At 47.4% G+C, this 17122-nt stretch overlaps 7 protein-coding genes across 7 annotated transcripts; 4 read left to right on the plus strand and 3 right to left on the minus strand.

Moving 5' to 3' along the window:
- Positions 1 to 17: 17 nt before the first annotated feature.
- BDV59DRAFT_195746 (zinc-binding alcohol dehydrogenase family protein) lies at positions 18 to 1178 on the plus strand (the record flags this gene model as incomplete). Its single annotated transcript, XM_073692623.1, has 1 exon — positions 18 to 1178. One exon carries the CDS (start codon positions 18 to 20, stop codon positions 1176 to 1178), a length of 1161 nt encoding a protein of 386 aa, XP_073544092.1.
- A 1254-nt stretch (positions 1179 to 2432) lies between these two features.
- BDV59DRAFT_205319 (FAD-dependent oxidoreductase) lies at positions 2433 to 3901 on the plus strand (the record flags this gene model as incomplete). Its single annotated transcript, XM_073694619.1, has 6 exons — positions 2433 to 2438; positions 2491 to 2694; positions 2746 to 3051; positions 3128 to 3444; positions 3505 to 3778; positions 3827 to 3901. 6 exons carry the CDS (start codon positions 2433 to 2435, stop codon positions 3899 to 3901), a joined length of 1182 nt encoding a protein of 393 aa, XP_073544093.1.
- Positions 3902 to 4760: 859 nt separating this feature from the next.
- On the minus strand, positions 4761 to 6773 carry BDV59DRAFT_195747 (uncharacterized protein; the record flags this gene model as incomplete). Its single annotated transcript, XM_073692624.1, has 6 exons — positions 4761 to 4874; positions 4924 to 4988; positions 5045 to 6032; positions 6085 to 6292; positions 6350 to 6442; positions 6505 to 6773. 6 exons carry the CDS (start codon positions 6771 to 6773, stop codon positions 4761 to 4763), a joined length of 1737 nt encoding a protein of 578 aa, XP_073544094.1.
- Positions 6774 to 8524: 1751 nt separating this feature from the next.
- Positions 8525 to 8875, minus strand: BDV59DRAFT_205321 (uncharacterized protein; the record flags this gene model as incomplete). The annotated part of the gene is made up of 2 exons (XM_073694620.1): positions 8525 to 8790; positions 8845 to 8875. 2 exons carry the CDS (start codon positions 8873 to 8875, stop codon positions 8525 to 8527), a joined length of 297 nt encoding a protein of 98 aa, XP_073544095.1.
- A 1020-nt stretch (positions 8876 to 9895) lies between these two features.
- On the plus strand, positions 9896 to 11449 carry BDV59DRAFT_210380 (glycoside hydrolase family 71 protein; the record flags this gene model as incomplete). Its single annotated transcript, XM_073695591.1, has 2 exons — positions 9896 to 10096; positions 10151 to 11449. The coding sequence occupies exons 1-2, from the start codon at positions 10016 to 10018 to the stop codon at positions 11447 to 11449; spliced, it is 1380 nt and encodes a 459-aa protein (XP_073544096.1). The 5' UTR covers positions 9896 to 10015.
- Positions 11450 to 12124: 675 nt separating this feature from the next.
- Positions 12125 to 15188, minus strand: BDV59DRAFT_195749 (uncharacterized protein; the record flags this gene model as incomplete). Its single annotated transcript, XM_073692625.1, has 11 exons — positions 12125 to 12208; positions 12274 to 12341; positions 12400 to 12633; positions 12687 to 12854; positions 12912 to 13142; positions 13200 to 13256; positions 13917 to 14084; positions 14147 to 14259; positions 14316 to 14485; positions 14538 to 14787; positions 15142 to 15188. 11 exons carry the CDS (start codon positions 15186 to 15188, stop codon positions 12125 to 12127), a joined length of 1590 nt encoding a protein of 529 aa, XP_073544097.1.
- A 602-nt stretch (positions 15189 to 15790) lies between these two features.
- BDV59DRAFT_205325 (major facilitator superfamily domain-containing protein) lies at positions 15791 to 16961 on the plus strand (the record flags this gene model as incomplete). The annotated part of the gene is made up of 3 exons (XM_073694621.1): positions 15791 to 16581; positions 16638 to 16771; positions 16834 to 16961. The coding sequence occupies 3 exons, from the start codon at positions 15791 to 15793 to the stop codon at positions 16959 to 16961; spliced, it is 1053 nt and encodes a 350-aa protein (XP_073544098.1).
- Positions 16962 to 17122: the final 161 nt, after the last annotated feature.

Consider the following 17122-nt stretch of genomic DNA (forward strand, 5'->3'; position numbering starts at 1 on the left):
TCCCTGTCAAAATCCAAATGGCCACCCATCTTGCCGCCGTCTCCCCGGCCAAAGGCCACCCCTTCGAGCTCCAAAGCCGCCCTACTCCAAGGCCAGGACCCGACGACCTCCTCATCGCCGTCAAATCCGTAGCCCTCAACCCGGCAGACGCCTTAATTCGTGACCAAGGCCTCTTCATACCCACGTACCCCACGGTCGTTGGCTTCGACATGTCGGGGTTAGTCCTCGAAGTCGGCGACAACGTTCCCACCAGGGCTACCGACAATGACCAGGCTCTCTGCTTCAGACCGGGTGTCACTCGCGTCGCCGCCTACGGGGCCTCTGTCTGGAAGTCCTGCGATCCAGATTATGGCGCATTTCAGGAGCGGTGTCTCGTCCCCTGGCAGCACGCTGTGCCCCTTCCAGACGAGAGCATGTCCTGGAACCACGCGGCAACCTTGCCTGTTGCCGTCGAGGTGCCCCTTAGCGCGTGGGATGCCATGGGGATCCCCCGGATGAGAGGAGCTGGGTTTGAGCCCGTCTCTTCTGCCTTCGATACCAACGAGAGGCAAAAGGATCACATGCGAAAAGGAGAAGCTCTTCTAATATGGGGCGCCTCCTCTAGTGTCGGCACCATGGGCGTACAAACAGCCCGGTTGCTACGGGAGGATGCAGAATCCTCTTTCGCAGCTGTGTATGCCACGGCCGGATCGGCAAATAAAGACTATGTTGCTTCGCTAGGCGTGGACCGCGTGTTCAATTACAAAGACTCACAAGTCGTGGATGCCATCGTTTCGGCGGCTAAGGAGGACGGGCTGGTGATTCGGCATTGCTTTCTTGCCACTGGTCAGCTGGCGGCATGCCAGGCGGTGCTGAAGGCATTCCTTGGGGAAGATCAAGAAGGAAGGAAGACCAAGACAGCGAAGATCGCGTCGGCACCTGTAGTCCCTCCAGATGCGGAAGTCGTGGACGGGATGGAGACGATCTTTCTGATGCCGTCGATGGTAGAAACCGAGAGGCTGGCCCAGTTCCGATACTGGTTTGGAACGTGGCTGAGGGAAAATCTAGCCAAGGGGACCATCAGACCGAGTCCAGAGCCGGGCGTCGTGGGAAAGGGTTTAGGGGCTATTAATGCGGGTTTGGACAGATTTCTCCAGGGAGTGAGTTGTACCAAGCTGATTGTCGAAGTTGCCGAGTGAGAGTGCGGAGGGAATATTGACAGAAATATGAGATGACATTGTATAAACCGTATATGCTCTTAGAGGCGTGACAATGAAGTCTATGAAACACCACTCTGCCGCACCACCAGGTGTCTAGGCATTGTGGCTTAACCGTACTTTCAGGTTGACAAGGTGACTATAATAAGGGGCAACCATCTTGCCTATGATTCCTTTCCATAAAGAGCCTCAAAGCCACTGCTTTAAAGTGCGAGAGGCTATGAAGACGCATCTACGCCTAATATCCATAACTCTTTAGGTTATTGTAGGAAACGCATAAGGAGGGAAATCGAGAGTGTGTATCTTGCTTTTCCCGCAACCAGCATTTTCTCCAATTTCTGTGCCCCTTCTCTTTCTCCCTCTTGCCAATCCCGTAATAACATCAACAACGTCAAACAATCGTCTCCCCCAAGGTAGCTATTTCCACCACGCAAGGCACCTAACGCATGCTCCCCAAGGACGGCTAAGTGATGGTGTACAGGGAGGGAGAGGTATGTGCAGCTGCATCTGACTAGAATTATGTGGACAATGTGTTTTGGCACCGCTGGGCTATTTGGCTTTGGGCTGTTGCTCAAGCAGCTGGAAATGTATATCTCATCGATTTCATGTGGGGACTGACCTTGTTTGGCATCATGTTCGTGGTTGGACCGTACTCTTCATGTGCGCTTGATGCATTCCGCGGTATGAGCAATGACATTTTTGTCTTGAATGTCATGTTCAAGAACTTCCTGTTCTTCCTATTAATGACTGGGTTGCGTCCGCCGGTGCGGGCGGGCCGTTCTATATATCTTTGGGGAAATTAGTGCGGCGCTGATCGGGATTACTACCGTTGCCTACATGTTTGGGAAGAAGTATCGGAGCCTTTGGTATCGGCATAATGTGATGGAAATGCTAGGTATTAGGACGCATTCGGAGATATGAATTTTTGACCGACTCGTCCATCTCTTATGTTATCTGCTGTACGTTCTACAAGCTCGCAAGCATCACGTCTGTGGTCATCTCCACATGGGGTTCCCCCACTAAGCAAGTCATAATGTCCCTCCACATAGAGAAGTGAGGGGCAATATTTTCCCGCATTGCGGAGTACGCTTCTAAACCTTGCATCTGCATGACTTTGTGATGAGGCGACTGAAGTGGTGGCACCCTTAACACTATAAAAAAGTCATCCCGAAATGCAAACCGGAAACAGTCGCAAGTCATCACCACCAACCAGAACAAAATAAATTATTGAACAAGATGAAGGTTGGGAAATTCATTTGATGCTTTCTTTCAATAATCGTTAACAACGCGTCAGGTTGTTATTGTGGGCGCCGGTCCATGCGGCCTACTGCTTACAGTACTCCTTTCCAAGCAAGGCATACATGTCCAACTGCTGGAGGCATCTAGCAAGCTTGACGAGCAGCCTAGAGCATGCCATTATAGCGCACCGGCGAAATATGAGCTTGCCCGAGCGGGTGTCCTGGACAAAATCGAGGAGGAGGGTTTCCACCCTAGCGGCGTATGCTGGAGGAAAAGGGACGGAACACGGATCGTTGGGCTAAGCAACCAGCTAGATACAGATCTGCGGATGCATCAAATTGTTTGTCTTGAGCTGGGCCGCGTTATCAAGATTCTGTATGACGAAGCATCGAAGTCGAAACATGCAGAGATCTTGATGAACCACGAGATGACTGGCATTGATCAGACGAGTCCCTTACCAAGGATCAGGGTGAGACTACCATCTGGCGAGTCCAGAATATTTGATGCGGATTATATTGTTGGCTGCGATGGTGCGAATAGCCAGGTCCGGCGTTCGCTGTTTGGTGATCGTCAATTCCCTGGTTGTACTTGGGAACAGCAGATTATCGCAACAAATGTATGTCCATAGCTCATTTTTATGCTAATATTCTGTTCATCCCAGTGAGCTGTATTGATCGAAGCGAGCGTCTTAGGTCTATTACGACTTTGACCGCTTCAAGTATGATGATTCGAACTTCATAATCGACCAAAACAACTGGTACATGGCCGCTAAAATCTCAAAAAATAACCTTTGGCGTGTCACCTATGGTGATGTATCCGGGCTCACGAAAGAGCAATACATTGAACGGCTTCCAATGAGGTATAAACAGCTCCTCCCTGGCCAACCGGAGCCATCCGAATACAAAGTGATCAACGTCGGCCCGTACAAAATGCACCAGAGACTAGCCCCGAGTATGAGGGCTGGGAATATCCTTCTTGTTGGTGATGCTGCGCATCTTTGTAACCCGTTGTAAGTAAAACTACTGGTGCAAAGGGCGGGGATGCAAAGTGAACTGACAATAACTTACAGCGGGGGATTTGGACTAACTGGCGGAATTGCTGACGCTGGGGCACTTTACGATGCCTTGATTGGCATACACATGGGAAAGGCAGATGACAATATTCTGGATCAGTATGACATTATCCGGAGAGAAAAATACAGGACGATTGTCGACCCAATGTCAACTGCTCACTTTAAACGGCTCTGGGCGAAGGATCCAGACACTACGATCGCGGAAGATGAGTTTTTGCATTTTGCGAAGGCGGCAGCAACTAACAAGCAACTGGCGAGACAGGCTCAACAGGTAAGTAGATCGGCGAGCGAATGGATTGATATGCTCACATCGTGATAGGGAGCAATGTCTTTGAGATGTGATTTGACAAAATTCTACAACACAGCGGCAAAGGACAATGGGAGTTGTACCTGAGTTCCAGAGTTCCAAGCTAGTTAGAAGCAAGCCCACATACGGATCCAGATGATTTAGTACCTATCTTTTTTTTATAATCTGAAATCATTGAGTATTAGTTTCCGGTCGATATAGGAGCAACTTCCATGTTACTACAGCAACACTTGAGGTAAGTGTATTGAGACTTGGCTTGCATGTTTTAGAGACATGGTACATTAGATTCTGTGGTCTCGTGCCATGTCTGATAAATCTACAAATGCTGATATACAACATACGTGAAGGCATCACGCGTTTCAGTCCTCGACTAGAAAATGAGGCCCTGAGATGGGAAGTGCGCCCCTACCAAGGACAACTCCTCAACCATCATGGTAGTCCCATCACAAATCTGTGCCGGTATACAACCATATATCATTTCCAAACCGTGCAATTGAGGTCTCTGCCACCGAAGGTCCGGTCCACAGCCTAATCTCATCGTGCCGAGCGCGCTCCAGCGGAGGGAAGCCCATAGAACGCCACAATGCTGGATATGAACAAGTTGATGGCCTTGAGGCTTATGGTGGTCAGCCAGTCACTCAGGTCAATCATCGCACGCCCAATTGCTCCATCAGTCTATCGTTGCATGCGAATCATGTCTGAACACGCCCAGGCTGTTGCGAAACCCATATGAGTTGTGCCTCCTTTGAACGATCTGGTGCACTACCCAGCATACTAATGCATGAGAGTTAGCATATTGGTATATAACTTCCGGTTTCTAGAGACAATTAGTATATAAGATGGCGCATTTCTACACTATTTGTGTATCTTCATATGGTTTGCTTATGTATCAATCATGGTGAAATATAGAATGGTTAAAAATTAATGAAAATGAATGAAAACGAATCTATACTTTGCTTCTACTATCCATATCCACATTTCTTGTGCGAAGGCGGCGATACCGCTGGGGCCAGATTCCCTGCTTTCCTGGAGATAGTATACCATTTGGATCGACAGTATCCTGCAAAATGTGTTAGATGTACTACTGGAGCACCCATAGTGCCATTTACCTTTAGTTTTTCAACGAATCGAGCATACGCATGGTCGTTAAAGTCGTTCAGACTAGCAATCGAATCTAAGCAAGGTTAGCAAACTCCTTCCCATGCCATTAGTGGTACCTTGAATCCATACCCATATGCTGAATGTGTCCTCGATACATTCCGTACCCTCTCCTTTTCGATTCCTCATGAAGGTCCATGTAAAGCCTATGCACTGCTTCTCTCGCAAGAGGATTCTGCTGGTCGAAGCTATACATCCCAGTAAGTATGATATGCCGTTCGTGCATGAAGAAATCTGCCATCAACTCTAATCCAGCTGACTCGTATATCGGTTTCGCTACCTGGAGCCACTCCAGAACTCTTTTTCCCGAAGACGGTATGATCGGGGCATAATCACCATGTGCAGGTTTACCTAACCCGTCTTGCTTTATAGGCCAGCTCATAAGTGGGAGACTGAAAAGACTTGGTACTCCAGCTAGCACACTACCATGTTCAAATGGGATGGAGCTGGCGTCCAAAAGCTTGCCGTCCTCACCGACAAAAAGCTTCCCATCTAGTTTGCCAGTTGGTGCTTTCTTTGCTAAAACATCCTTGATCTCATCGAAGTGGGCTTGGACAACCCTCCTGGGCCCATACAGACCAAAGCGTGCGGTCCAGTAGCCGAGACCGAACTCCTCCTGCAATTCCTTGACTCGCCAGTCCGGTATCGGCCCGCTACCTTTCCAGAAATCACAGCGCTTTCCTTTGGTACAGAGCGCCTCGACCACATTTATCATCCAGACATTGTTGGGAATCAGCCCGTCTCTTCGCATAACTCCAAACGTATCCACCAGGGTCTCGACATCTTCAAACTCCGGCATGCTGAAGTGGCACGACATGAATGTGGATGGCTGAGGCGTCATCCAGAGGCTCATTTTCGTCACGATCCCCAGGTTGCTCTGTATAAATAAGCCCTCTATAGAGGGCCCAAACGTGAATTTGGAAATGAATGCCGAAGGGGAGTTAGAAATACCGAACTGGCCGGTACGAACCAGGTCCCCATCTGCTAGCATAACTTCAATACCGGCCATGCACTGGTGGTGATTTGAGTTTACACCGAAGCCAGTTCCGCGGTCCAATGTCTGCCATCAACGAGGTCAATGTCTGTATGATGCCATTCTGTATGTGACTCACGTTTCCTACGACGCTGCCCCAACCAAGGGATGGAGTACTTGGCCAAACTCTTTTCTTGTTCTTGACACAAAAATTGTAAAGATCAGTCCAAGTAACTCCGGGCTCGACGACAGCATAATGCAGTTCATCGTTCACCTCGAGGATCTTGTTCATGCGATGCAGGTCTAAAGCTACCGATCCGTTCAACACAGGTGCTGGGCCACCGTATCTTATCGTCATTTTCGAATCAGAATTATGCAGATTGGATTTATCATGGCTAGCTCACCCCAGATTCTTCCCCCTGGAGAACGTCCACAAAGGAAGTAAATATTTATTCGCTATTCGAAGAACCTCACGTAGTTCATGCTCAGAGGCAGGGCTGGTTGTATACCATGTTAGTGGAAATAAAATATTAAAATGTCGATGGAAAGTTGTACTGACGTTACTGCAGCGCTTGGAGTCTTCCGCTTTGATTCAATGTCCTCGTAGACCTCGTATGGGTCAACGTAATGCGCTAGAGCATCCCCAATAAAGACGGAACTTTGACCAATAGTTAATATGAACTCTTGGACCGCCTTTTCAAAATTCGCCCTGGACACCCCCGGAGGAAGCACGGGTTTCAATGATCTTTTTAGCGACCCAAATGTCTGTTGATGGGCCGCTTCATACTCGGGGTAAGGGTAGGTGTTCGTAGGCGGCGAGGTTGTCATGATAGTATCTGTGTAGAGCTGTCACAAGGAAGCTGGCTTTATCAAAAAGGAAACTTGTTACGATGTGAGATACGGCTTGGCTATATAGCTGGGTTCTATGTGGGGTGTCCTTTGTGTGCCCGAGACCCATTTGAGGAGCTCCTGCGGATTAATGCCCTTTAAGATGAATTTTCATAACTTATACGATACACCACAGATTACCAATCTATAAATTATATGTATATCCGGTATTGAGTGAAATATGTACAATCCTGCATGAGACCTCGGGGATGCTTAAAGTCGCATGTGGGGTAAGTAGCATGTGGGGTGAACAAGCTGGACAATCGTAGTCTTTGTTCTATCAATGGTGTCAAGTCCGTGCATAAATGCACATATAGGATCAATCGCCATCATCCATTACAATGACCATCCAAACTCCAACCTCCCTATTGCCGGCGCGCAATGGAGTACAGTGCAGCCACCGATTGCAGCCTTCAGGACTATATCGTGCCACCGCACTTTATACACGCATTCACACTACGGACGCTCACGAATGCTTGTAATAGCTCTTCTACAACAATATTTGAACCGACAGTCTGCAATAGAACGAAGACTGCGGTATTCCGGGTATTTGAAGCGAACGAGATGTGAAAAGGATGCGAAGGAATGGGTAAGGGCGGACGAGAAAGTACTACATCAGTATTAGCCCCGTCATGGAATATTTTGATTCCAGAATCACTCATATTCTCGTATGTGCCAATCAAGGGTCCTCGAAGGAAAGGAAATCTCATATTTCAGGGGTCAAGCGCTTCCTATCGCCTTCCACTAAAGTATCCGGTTGCGTTCATCCTCGACGGGCGGGACCGCTTTCTATATGGCTTACAGAGGGGTTGAATAGCTTAACCCCCACGCACGCGTACTGAAACAAGCCCCTGGAGACTTAAAATCTCAGCCAATTCTTTAAAGTCATCTTTGGACTCTTACCATTTATATATTTGAACATTGGATCTGCTGCTTCTGGAGTAGCTCGTGTAAAGATTCGAGTTGAGCCTCTTCCATTGCTAACGCAGACACATCAATTTGCGCTCCAATAAAATATCGGATTTGGGCATGGCTGCCACACAGCGGTGCACAGTGCAGAAAATTCATGAAAGGTGATCCGTCACGTCGACTGGATAGTTACTCTTAATATTTTCAGACTCGGGAATGAACAGTCCATGCTTACTAGTTCAAAAAACAACTCGGGATGGTGATGGCCAGCCTCAATGGCCTCTCTGATCCGATCAACGCTGTTTTGTTTGTCTTCGGCCCCTGCAAGAAGCGACAATTCCTGCTTAGGACATAGTACATGCCATATGAGTTGTGCGATGGAATTCTGCTTTAATCAGGTAATAGGCCTCTACCAGGGGGTGTGAAATAGATACCTTCTCATGCAAATATAATAGGGTTATCAGCTTGGGATGGTTTCGCTAAGCAAATTTATATAATACTTTTTACAAAAGCAGATTAAGTAATTTCGAGCATGTGCCAAAGGGGTAAAACGACATCGGAATTTCATTTTGATAACTATTCCTACAAGGCTCTGTAACCCTCAACTACTGTCTTAATTTTTTTTTTCTCGCAGATTCACATAGACTTGAGATAAACTCAAAATTGTCTTCCCGTATCCCATACATGGTTGAATGGACATACGAAGGTCGACATGGCAATGTCGGTTGTGGTGTGAAGATAGACAGCGGCTAGACAAGGTTGACTGCAGAATTAGAAATTAGTCATTCGGAAACTTGAGGAGGCGGGAATTCAGTTGCGGGACGGCAGACTGGATCAGAGATGCATGAGAGCCTATACTCTAGCTCGTCTATAGCTAGAATGCGGGCGGACCCAACTGGGTCAATAGCGGCATGGAGCAACTCAACCTGGACAACAAAGCGTTCCTCGGGAAGCCGCATGATTGGGGGGCAATGAGTGATGAAGAAATTCATATCGCCCTCAAGGGTTTCCAACGCTGCGTGGATGCGACTGCGCTCAGTCATCGGTCCTGCCAGAGACTTAGTAATGGAGATGACAACCCATGTAGAGACCCAGTAGGTACCATTGCGGATGTAGACCTTAGGGTAGGTCATTTTGAAGGAGTAATCGAGCCAAGTATGACAAGTGCGAGCGGATGACTTGAAAGTAGTAGAGATGGGAAGATGGGGATATGGAAACTGAGCCAACTGGGTTGATAGGGAAAAGGAATGATATGCCGTGCCAAGTTACTGGGCCAGTTTATATACCTAGATTTGAGACTCTTACGGCTATCTCCATCTCTCTTTGTAACAGAAAGAGCCTCTTCTCTGGCGGAACTTATATGTCGGGATACGTCTTAATGTAGAGAAAGGTAAGGAGATCCCATACTGGCAGAATTCGGGATTATGTTGTACGATAATTACCACTCTCTTCTAAGCCACTAGTACCATCGTTGTATTGGACAAAGAATTGAGATTGCTTAGATAGCCGAAGGAGTAACGAAGGCAATGTTTTTGCGGGGCCCCGCTATAAAGAAACAAAGGCGGAGCAAACCAAGCAAAGCTCTTGCAGAAATAAAGATGACGTAAAATTACCTAGATAAGGGAAATGTTAAGTACGGACTATCTACTCTATAGACTAGAAATGTAGATTTGTGTAGAATATATGAATTCAAACCCGCTGCCTTAGCCATTCATTGCCCCATACGTAGTCTTTGACGTTTATTTTGTCCTACAACACTGTCCGTGACTAGTTAAGCCACTGGCCTCGGCTTGGGTGGATTTCGTGACAAATATGTGCTTCAATACACCAATATTCAAAAGAATACTATGCCATATAGAGGAAACAGCAAATCTTCTTGTAAAAAAGCCACGACATATGATATAAATTCCCGTCGTGAGACAGATCATACCATGGAGTCTCCGCCTCTAGGGCTATTATATGGCCCAAACCCGCTGCATGTGACAGTGCATATTAGCTGACTCGTAAAACTAACATTATTGGTCATTCTGAAGGCTGTAGAGCCGTCTATTACAGGGTCATGCTCCTATCATGTCACTGTGGCAATACTATGCAGTAGATAGCTTGGATATATGCAGAACATATGCATAGGTGTCAATAATTGACGTCTACTTCTCTGAGGTGACCAACTGTGTTATTGTTATATAGAGCCCAGGAAGGCCCTTCTAACTAATGCAATTCTTATGGCTTGAAGATAAGTATGTCTTCCGCTCCTTTTCTTGAGATCGGTGAAAATGCATTTGCTACGGATAATTTCCATTTTGTCATGGATGTGCGTCCAGGTTCGCTCAAAAGCCGTCTTTGCTCACTTTATGGTAATTTTATTCAGCCCGTGAACATCTTTCAGAAACGCACTAAGCCATATATAGGTCGGAAATACTGGAAGCTACTCCGAGAAAGAATGGAAAGACGATATCATGCTCGCCCAGGCAGCCAATATCGACGCATTCGCACTTAACATGGCGACCAATGAAATATTCAAAGACTCTCTGTCAAATGCTTTCTCAATCGCTAAAGATGTCAATTTTAAGTTGTTTTTTTCCTTCGACTACGCTGGAAACGGTAGTTGGCCGCGGCAGGAAGTCATTAACCTGTTGGGGCAGTACAAAGATCATCCAGCGTACTACAGACAGGGAGGGAAGCCTTTCGTTTCCACATTCGAAGGTGCCCAGAATGCCACCGATTGGCATAAAATCAAAAACGAGATTGACTGCTTTTTCGTCCCCGACTGGACCTCGGTCGGGCCTCGCCAGGCAGCCAACCATAGTGTGGTCGATGGCTTGTTCAGCTGGAATGCCTGGCCAGAAGGGCCGCGCTCTATCAACACCACGGCTGACAAGGAGTATATTAATTCTCTTGACGGCCGTCCTTATATGATGCCGGTTTCACCATGGTTTTATACCAACATGCCAGGATTCGACAAAAACTGGGTGTGGCGGGGCGACAATCTGTGGCATGAACGGTGGCAGCAAGTGATTGATTTGAAACCTGAGTTCGTACAAATCATATCGTGGAACGATTATGGCGAGTCACATTATATTGGACCGCTACGGAATGATGGATATGTTGCATTTGGACCATCTCGGGGTAACGCCCCGTTCAACTACGCCCAAAAGATGTCTCACGATGCCTGGCGTACCCTTCTACCTTATTATATCAATCAATACAAGTCGACCAATGAGGAGGTTACTTTAACTATTGAAAACGAGACTGCTGTGGCCTGGTACCGTCTCCACCCAGCCAAAGCCTGTCGCACCGGCGGTACGACAGGCAATGCGCCCAACCAGGGACAGAGGGAATATCCACCATCGACTATTCTTGAAGACCGTATATTCTATTCTGCAGCCCTTAACTCCACTTCCGAGGTCACGTTGAAAGTGGGCGATTCACAACTGACGGGGAAGTGGGATCATGCCCCTAATGGTGGGAAAGGCGTATACCATGGCAGTATCCCCTTTGAGGGCACTGGGATAGTCCAGGTGTTGATTTCGCGACGGGGAAAAACAGTAGCAACTGTGGAAGGCGAGCCAATTACGTCCGACTGTTCATCTAGTGGAGGTATCCAGAACTACAACGCGTGGGTTGGGCAGTCGGCGGCAGTACATATTCAATTTCCATGGCAGCTGGTCGGGTTTTTGGTTGCTGTCTGGGCCATCAAAATGCAATGAGCTTGATGAACTATACCGTTACCTTTTTAACGAAGAAGAGGGCTATCACGACATATTTTCATGCATTGCTTCGTATATTCGTGCTCTCGAAGCACATAAAGCATATGGAACCGCCCAAGATCACTCAGATAGTTCTCACAGATTTATTGAGTCCAATCCATTTCCCCTCAACTCTAATCTCTCTTTCACAACGACGCCAATAATAGTAACGATCCATTCTCCAACTGAGTTCGGCAAGAAGGGGTCGGAGCTGGTTGGGGGTCTTGCGTAATGGTTTTTCGGGGTCAATACCTATATAGAAATCTATATACGTTTCGTCCCATCATCATCATCATCATCATCATCATCATCATCATCGTTGGCTATCACGACCCTTGACAGTCGGCCAAACCTTGTTAGCTTACCTCTATACTAGATAGCCCTTCTAGTTCCCTCTTCTCAAAAGCAAAAAGACCGCAAGCGCACCGCTTAGTGCGGTGTCTGGGATTAATGGCTGATGAATATCTCTCACATCAGGGCAATAAACCCTATAAGCGTTAGTGACATCTCCGTAACTTACTAATGTGCCAAAAGGCACCTTGGCAGTCCTGGTGGTGTAATGACTCGTACTATAATGTAACTCTGATAGTATTACTGTGATCCTATTTATGATACTGTTCAAACCAGGTTGAATCTTTAGAAATTATTGGGGATCTTCGTGTTTTCCTCTGCCAGTGTATCAGCCTTCAAGGCTGGTCTATCTGCCTTTCCTGCGGTGGTCTGTATCAAAAGTAAAAGGTTAGCTTCATGCACTGGAGCTTTGTCACCGGATTAGAAATACATACACCACCGTCAACTGGCATAATTAAGCCCGTGATCCACTTCGCTTCTTTGCTGCAGAGGAAGAGAATTGCTACAGAACCAGGGTCAGCAAATTGCGCTCTACTAACTTTATTGTTCTGTATTCATACCGTAACCAACATCCCAGCCCGTGCCTTCCTGTTTGAGGAGATTTTGGTTGATACGGTCTTGCCGCATTTTGTCCGTCATGCCTCTGCCTCGGACCATCGGGGTGAAGACCATGCCCGGGCAAACACAGTTCACCCGAATGTTTTCAGGGCCATGCTGGGCAGCCATGGCGCGTGTCATTTGAATAATTGCACCCTTAGTCGTGGGATACAGCAGACTGGGGTTTCCTCCGAGCACTATTTCTCATGTTAAACAGATTCAACGAGATGTGATCACGAGGGAGACCTACAACCACTGACGGATGACATGTTGACGATTGCACCACGCCCATTCTTTCTCATCTCAGGAATGGCATATCTGCTCATCAAAACCATGCTTGTAACATTAATCTTGAAGTCACGCTCCCATGCGGCGAGATCAAGCTTGGTCGCATCTCCCATAGCACCGCCAACGCCGACTAGAGACACCGTTTAGAAGCCAGGACAAGTGTAATATGCCTTAGATGGGAACTTACCGATATTGACTAAGATATCTACCGTTCCGAACAGTTCAACAGTCTTAGCAACGGCATTCTTACAGCTTTCCTCGTCGGTCACATCTGCCTGTATAACCCCCGATATGCCGCCTTCGAGATCAATCATGCGCTTCGTTTCCTGGGCCCATTCAACGTTAAAGTCAACTAGTGCCACCTTGGCGCCTTGTCGAGCAAGCAGAATAGCAGTTGCTCGGCCATTGCCAATTTCACCTAATAATGTCTGTAAGCGTCACCTCGGACACTAGTGAAGGAAAGGGTCGCAGTTACCAGGCATGCGAGATCCAGCCCCAGTGACGATGACCACTTCACCAGCAAAGTCGAAAGCTTTAGGGAATGTCATGGTGTAGATAGTAATGTACAAGAGAGGCCTGACGTCTACCTAATATTTCCACCAAGATCCTTCACGACGAACCTTTATAAAGGCCCAGTTCATTCGGCCGTTTATTGAGAGACAATAGGGTTCCGGCCATATTCCGGAGGATCCACTCAACATAACAGTGTTTTGGCTTCCTTCCGGCAATATGCCGATTGCCCGACCCCGCAAATCATGGAACAGAATCACATGAGAATTTGACTGGGGACACAACACCGCGCTATAGTAGCAGTTCATGCGAGGCTTGGCCCCATTTTACAAAATCAACCCAAAGGAAAATGAGGCGTGGAGCGGTCGTGGTCGGTGTAAGTGATACGGGCATGGCTATATGAATTCCGAAGTACGGGTCTTGCCGATGATGGTGCATTTCCTAGTGAATAGAGCAGAAGGGATATCAGTCACCGAGTTTCAGGAGAATCCCTCTTTGCACGAACTTCATTGGAACAAGATAATTGAAGAGTAAAGTTTATAAGGTCTTATTCTATTACGCGAACTATTGTGATAACCAGAAATCAAACCACTCGACTATTCCTTTCAGACTCTGCTCCTTCACGTAACCTGGGACGTGTTATTTTGCATGGCTAAGGTAAGGGTGCTCAAGGCTGACATACGCTCGTAAGGGGATTTCATGTTACCGCGCAGGGCAAATCCGTGGGAGACGCCAGAGAAAAGCTGTAATTGATATTTCTTCTTGCCTGACTCCAAAATGTCCAAAGCAATCTGTCGGGCCTCTTCGGGGAATGTATGGTCTTCTACAGAGCAGGACAGAAATAGGGGCTCTGTAGAGGGGGTTCAGCTATTTGTCTTATTGGAATAAGTAAGGTGAGCCGGGGCGACGAACTGGTAATCTTCTCAAAGTCGGAATCTTTCAAGAAGGCCGGATGCGCAAATGCACCGGCTGTTACCGTGTCTTTGGACAATTCATTGCAGACATATGGTGCACCGAAGCAATACCTTTAAGCATTTCAGTTATTCTTGGTTGAAAGAATAAGGAGGGCGGAACAACATACCCAACACAAGCGTACTTGGTTGATGTTTGACCATACGTCTTCTTCACTTCGTTAACCCACCGCGGCACAGCTTCATTGGCAAATGCCATATGTTTTCGCTTCCATGCCTCGTAGTCAAAATCGGGGTTTGAATGATCATGGCGATCACGGCGATGTTTCCACACCGGGTCCTTGGATTAATTAGTGCTGATAAAGACAAGGGGAATGCCGAAAAAAACATACACCTCTAAAGTAGTCCAGACCCAAGACGAGATATCCAGCATCCGCAAAAGCATCCATCACCAACAGACCATTTGGGAACATTCCCCAAACATCAGGGAAATACAGCAGGATGTGTCCATTCGCTTGGCGCGTAGGCTCCGAAATATATGTTTCTACTCCCGCAATATCAAAAAAGCGTCCCCGTGCAGACCCTTCATGCAAGCTTCCCTTGAGACAACAAGGCCCTGATGGCTGAGCAAGCCAGGTAGTACTAGCTGTGTTTGTAGAAACCGGCATTTCAAAGTCAGAACAGGCAAAAGCACGTGTGGGTGAACAAATGATGCACCAGCCTTTTAATTTGCTGTGTATTAAACGTGGCTAATTCTGCTCTATTTGACTTTTCGCCCATTCAACCTCTAGAAAGGGATCTCGGCCATATACCGAAGGCGAAGCTCATGTGGACCGTCGGAGTTTGACCTATTGTGGGGATTTGCGGGGAGCGACAGTAGCGCAAACCACATTCAAATCCCATAGGGATTATAAGCCCAACCCATGCCCGGGATTAGCAATGCAGTTGACTGCTTAGCTTCATTCTCCTCGGAAAACATGTCGTCAAAGCATAGACCCGATAACATGTATATCGAAGAGGTAGCCCGCCAAGTCGCTCCTCATGATGATATTGAAGAAGGGAAGAGGGGAAAAACCTCCATCTACGAGGCATGATTGTGATTTTATGATCATGACCCACAGATCTTATTGACAGTTCTCCAGGAAAATGCCGTCGGATATAAAGAATACCGTGAAGGTTTATATATGGAAATCACGACGAAAGAAGTGAGCAAATTTGTATTGCTTTAAGAGGTTTGACAAGCGTACCCTGACACAATAATAGAACTCAAACGTCCGGTGGAAAATCGATATAGTCGTGCTCCCGATCTTCCTGGTTACGCAGGCGTTGCAGTTTATGGACAAAACGGCTTTGAACTATGCAAATCTCTTTGGGTATCAGGAGACGTTGGGGTTAAAGGGCCAGCAATTTAACTATCTTTCTGCAAGTATGCTGGTCCAAAACAACCCATAACTGTCAATTGGAAGTTAAACAGTTTTTAGTGGTATACGCGGGCTACTTCTTCGGCCAGTATCCTTGTGGCTGGCTGGTTGGAAGGTTTCCCGCTCAACGCGTCCTTGGAGTAAGTTGCCTCATGTGGGGCTTGATGGTGGTTATTATGACCCAGTGCCATACATTCTCTAGTGCCCTAGGTGTTCGCTTCATTATGGGTATCTTTGAAGCCGCCGTGACCCCCGGTCTGACCCTCATGACTGGTTTCTGGTATACCCGACAGGAAATCCCACTTCGGCAATGTATATGGTACTCAGCTCTCGGGTTCGGTGGCATTATAGGATCTTACATCTCTTTTGGGATCTCCAAACTACCAGAAGACTTCAAACCCGTGCGTTGGGAGCTACTATTCTACATTCTCGGAGCAGCAACTTGTCTCTGGGCATTCGTCATCTTCTTCGTCTTGCCGGATTCACCCTCGAGCGCCTTCTTTTTGACCAGATCGGAGCGCCTTACCGCAGTCAAGCGGGTTGCGGGCAATGAAACCGGAATCAAAAATAAGGCGTTTGATAAAAAGCAAGGACTCGTTGCATTCTATGACCCAAAGGCAATTATGCTCTTTATCTCTGTGTTTGCCGCTGCTATTCCCAATGGCGTTGTCAACTCGTTCTCCACAATCATTATTGAGGAAATGGGCTTTACGCAAACCAAGACCACGGAGTTGAAATCGGTCGGCGATGCAGTCGTAATTATTGCGTTAATCATCGGAGGAACTATCACATTGAATGTGCCAAACTCTCGACTGCTCACCTCGACTGCTGCCAACATACTTTGTACGGTTGCTGCTGCCTGTATGGCGTATTTGCCGCGGTCGATGAAGTGGTCGAGACTGGTTTGCTTCTGGCTAGTCAATGCGCAGTCGGTGGGGTTCACTGTCTCTTTGGTGACCATCTCCTCGAATATGGCTGGTTATACACACAGGGCCATGGCCAACGCGCTTGTTTTGTGAGTTTTCCAGTGGATCGATGCTCGCATATGTCAGCTTAACTAACCAGTTGCAGTACTGCCTACTGTTGGGGCAACTTTGCGGGACCATTTGTGGTGAAGCCCTCTGAAGCACCTGAATATAAGGGGGCCACCATTGGCCTGCTGGTTGGTTACGCGATCAAGGCCGTTTGCCATATCTCGCTGTTCTGTACGATTTTCCTTGAAGCCCCAGTCCTTCTCTTGATTATGGAATTATACTGATGATCTTAGTTTACATGCTGATCGTCAATCGCCGCCGTGACTCGCGCTATGGACCGGCCGACAAGGCCCAAAGTAATGAAGCTGGTATGCAGGATCGGACAGAGTTTGAGAATAAGGATTTTCGTTATGTACTTTAGTGTCTAGTGAGTTGGATAGAGGTGCTGTAGAGAGTCAATACTGGATACCTTCATGGATCAACAAGAAACCACCAACAATCAATCATCATTTCCCCGCCATCCATGGATGTCTCGCGCCATGACCTGATTGACTGAATCGCGGAGAGAGAGAGTAAACTGGC

Source organism: Aspergillus ambiguus, assembly GCF_047715705.1.
Source record: "Aspergillus ambiguus strain CBS 117.58 unplaced genomic scaffold BDV59scaffold_43, whole genome shotgun sequence".
NCBI classification, from domain to species: Eukaryota; Fungi; Ascomycota; class Eurotiomycetes; order Eurotiales; family Aspergillaceae; genus Aspergillus; species Aspergillus ambiguus.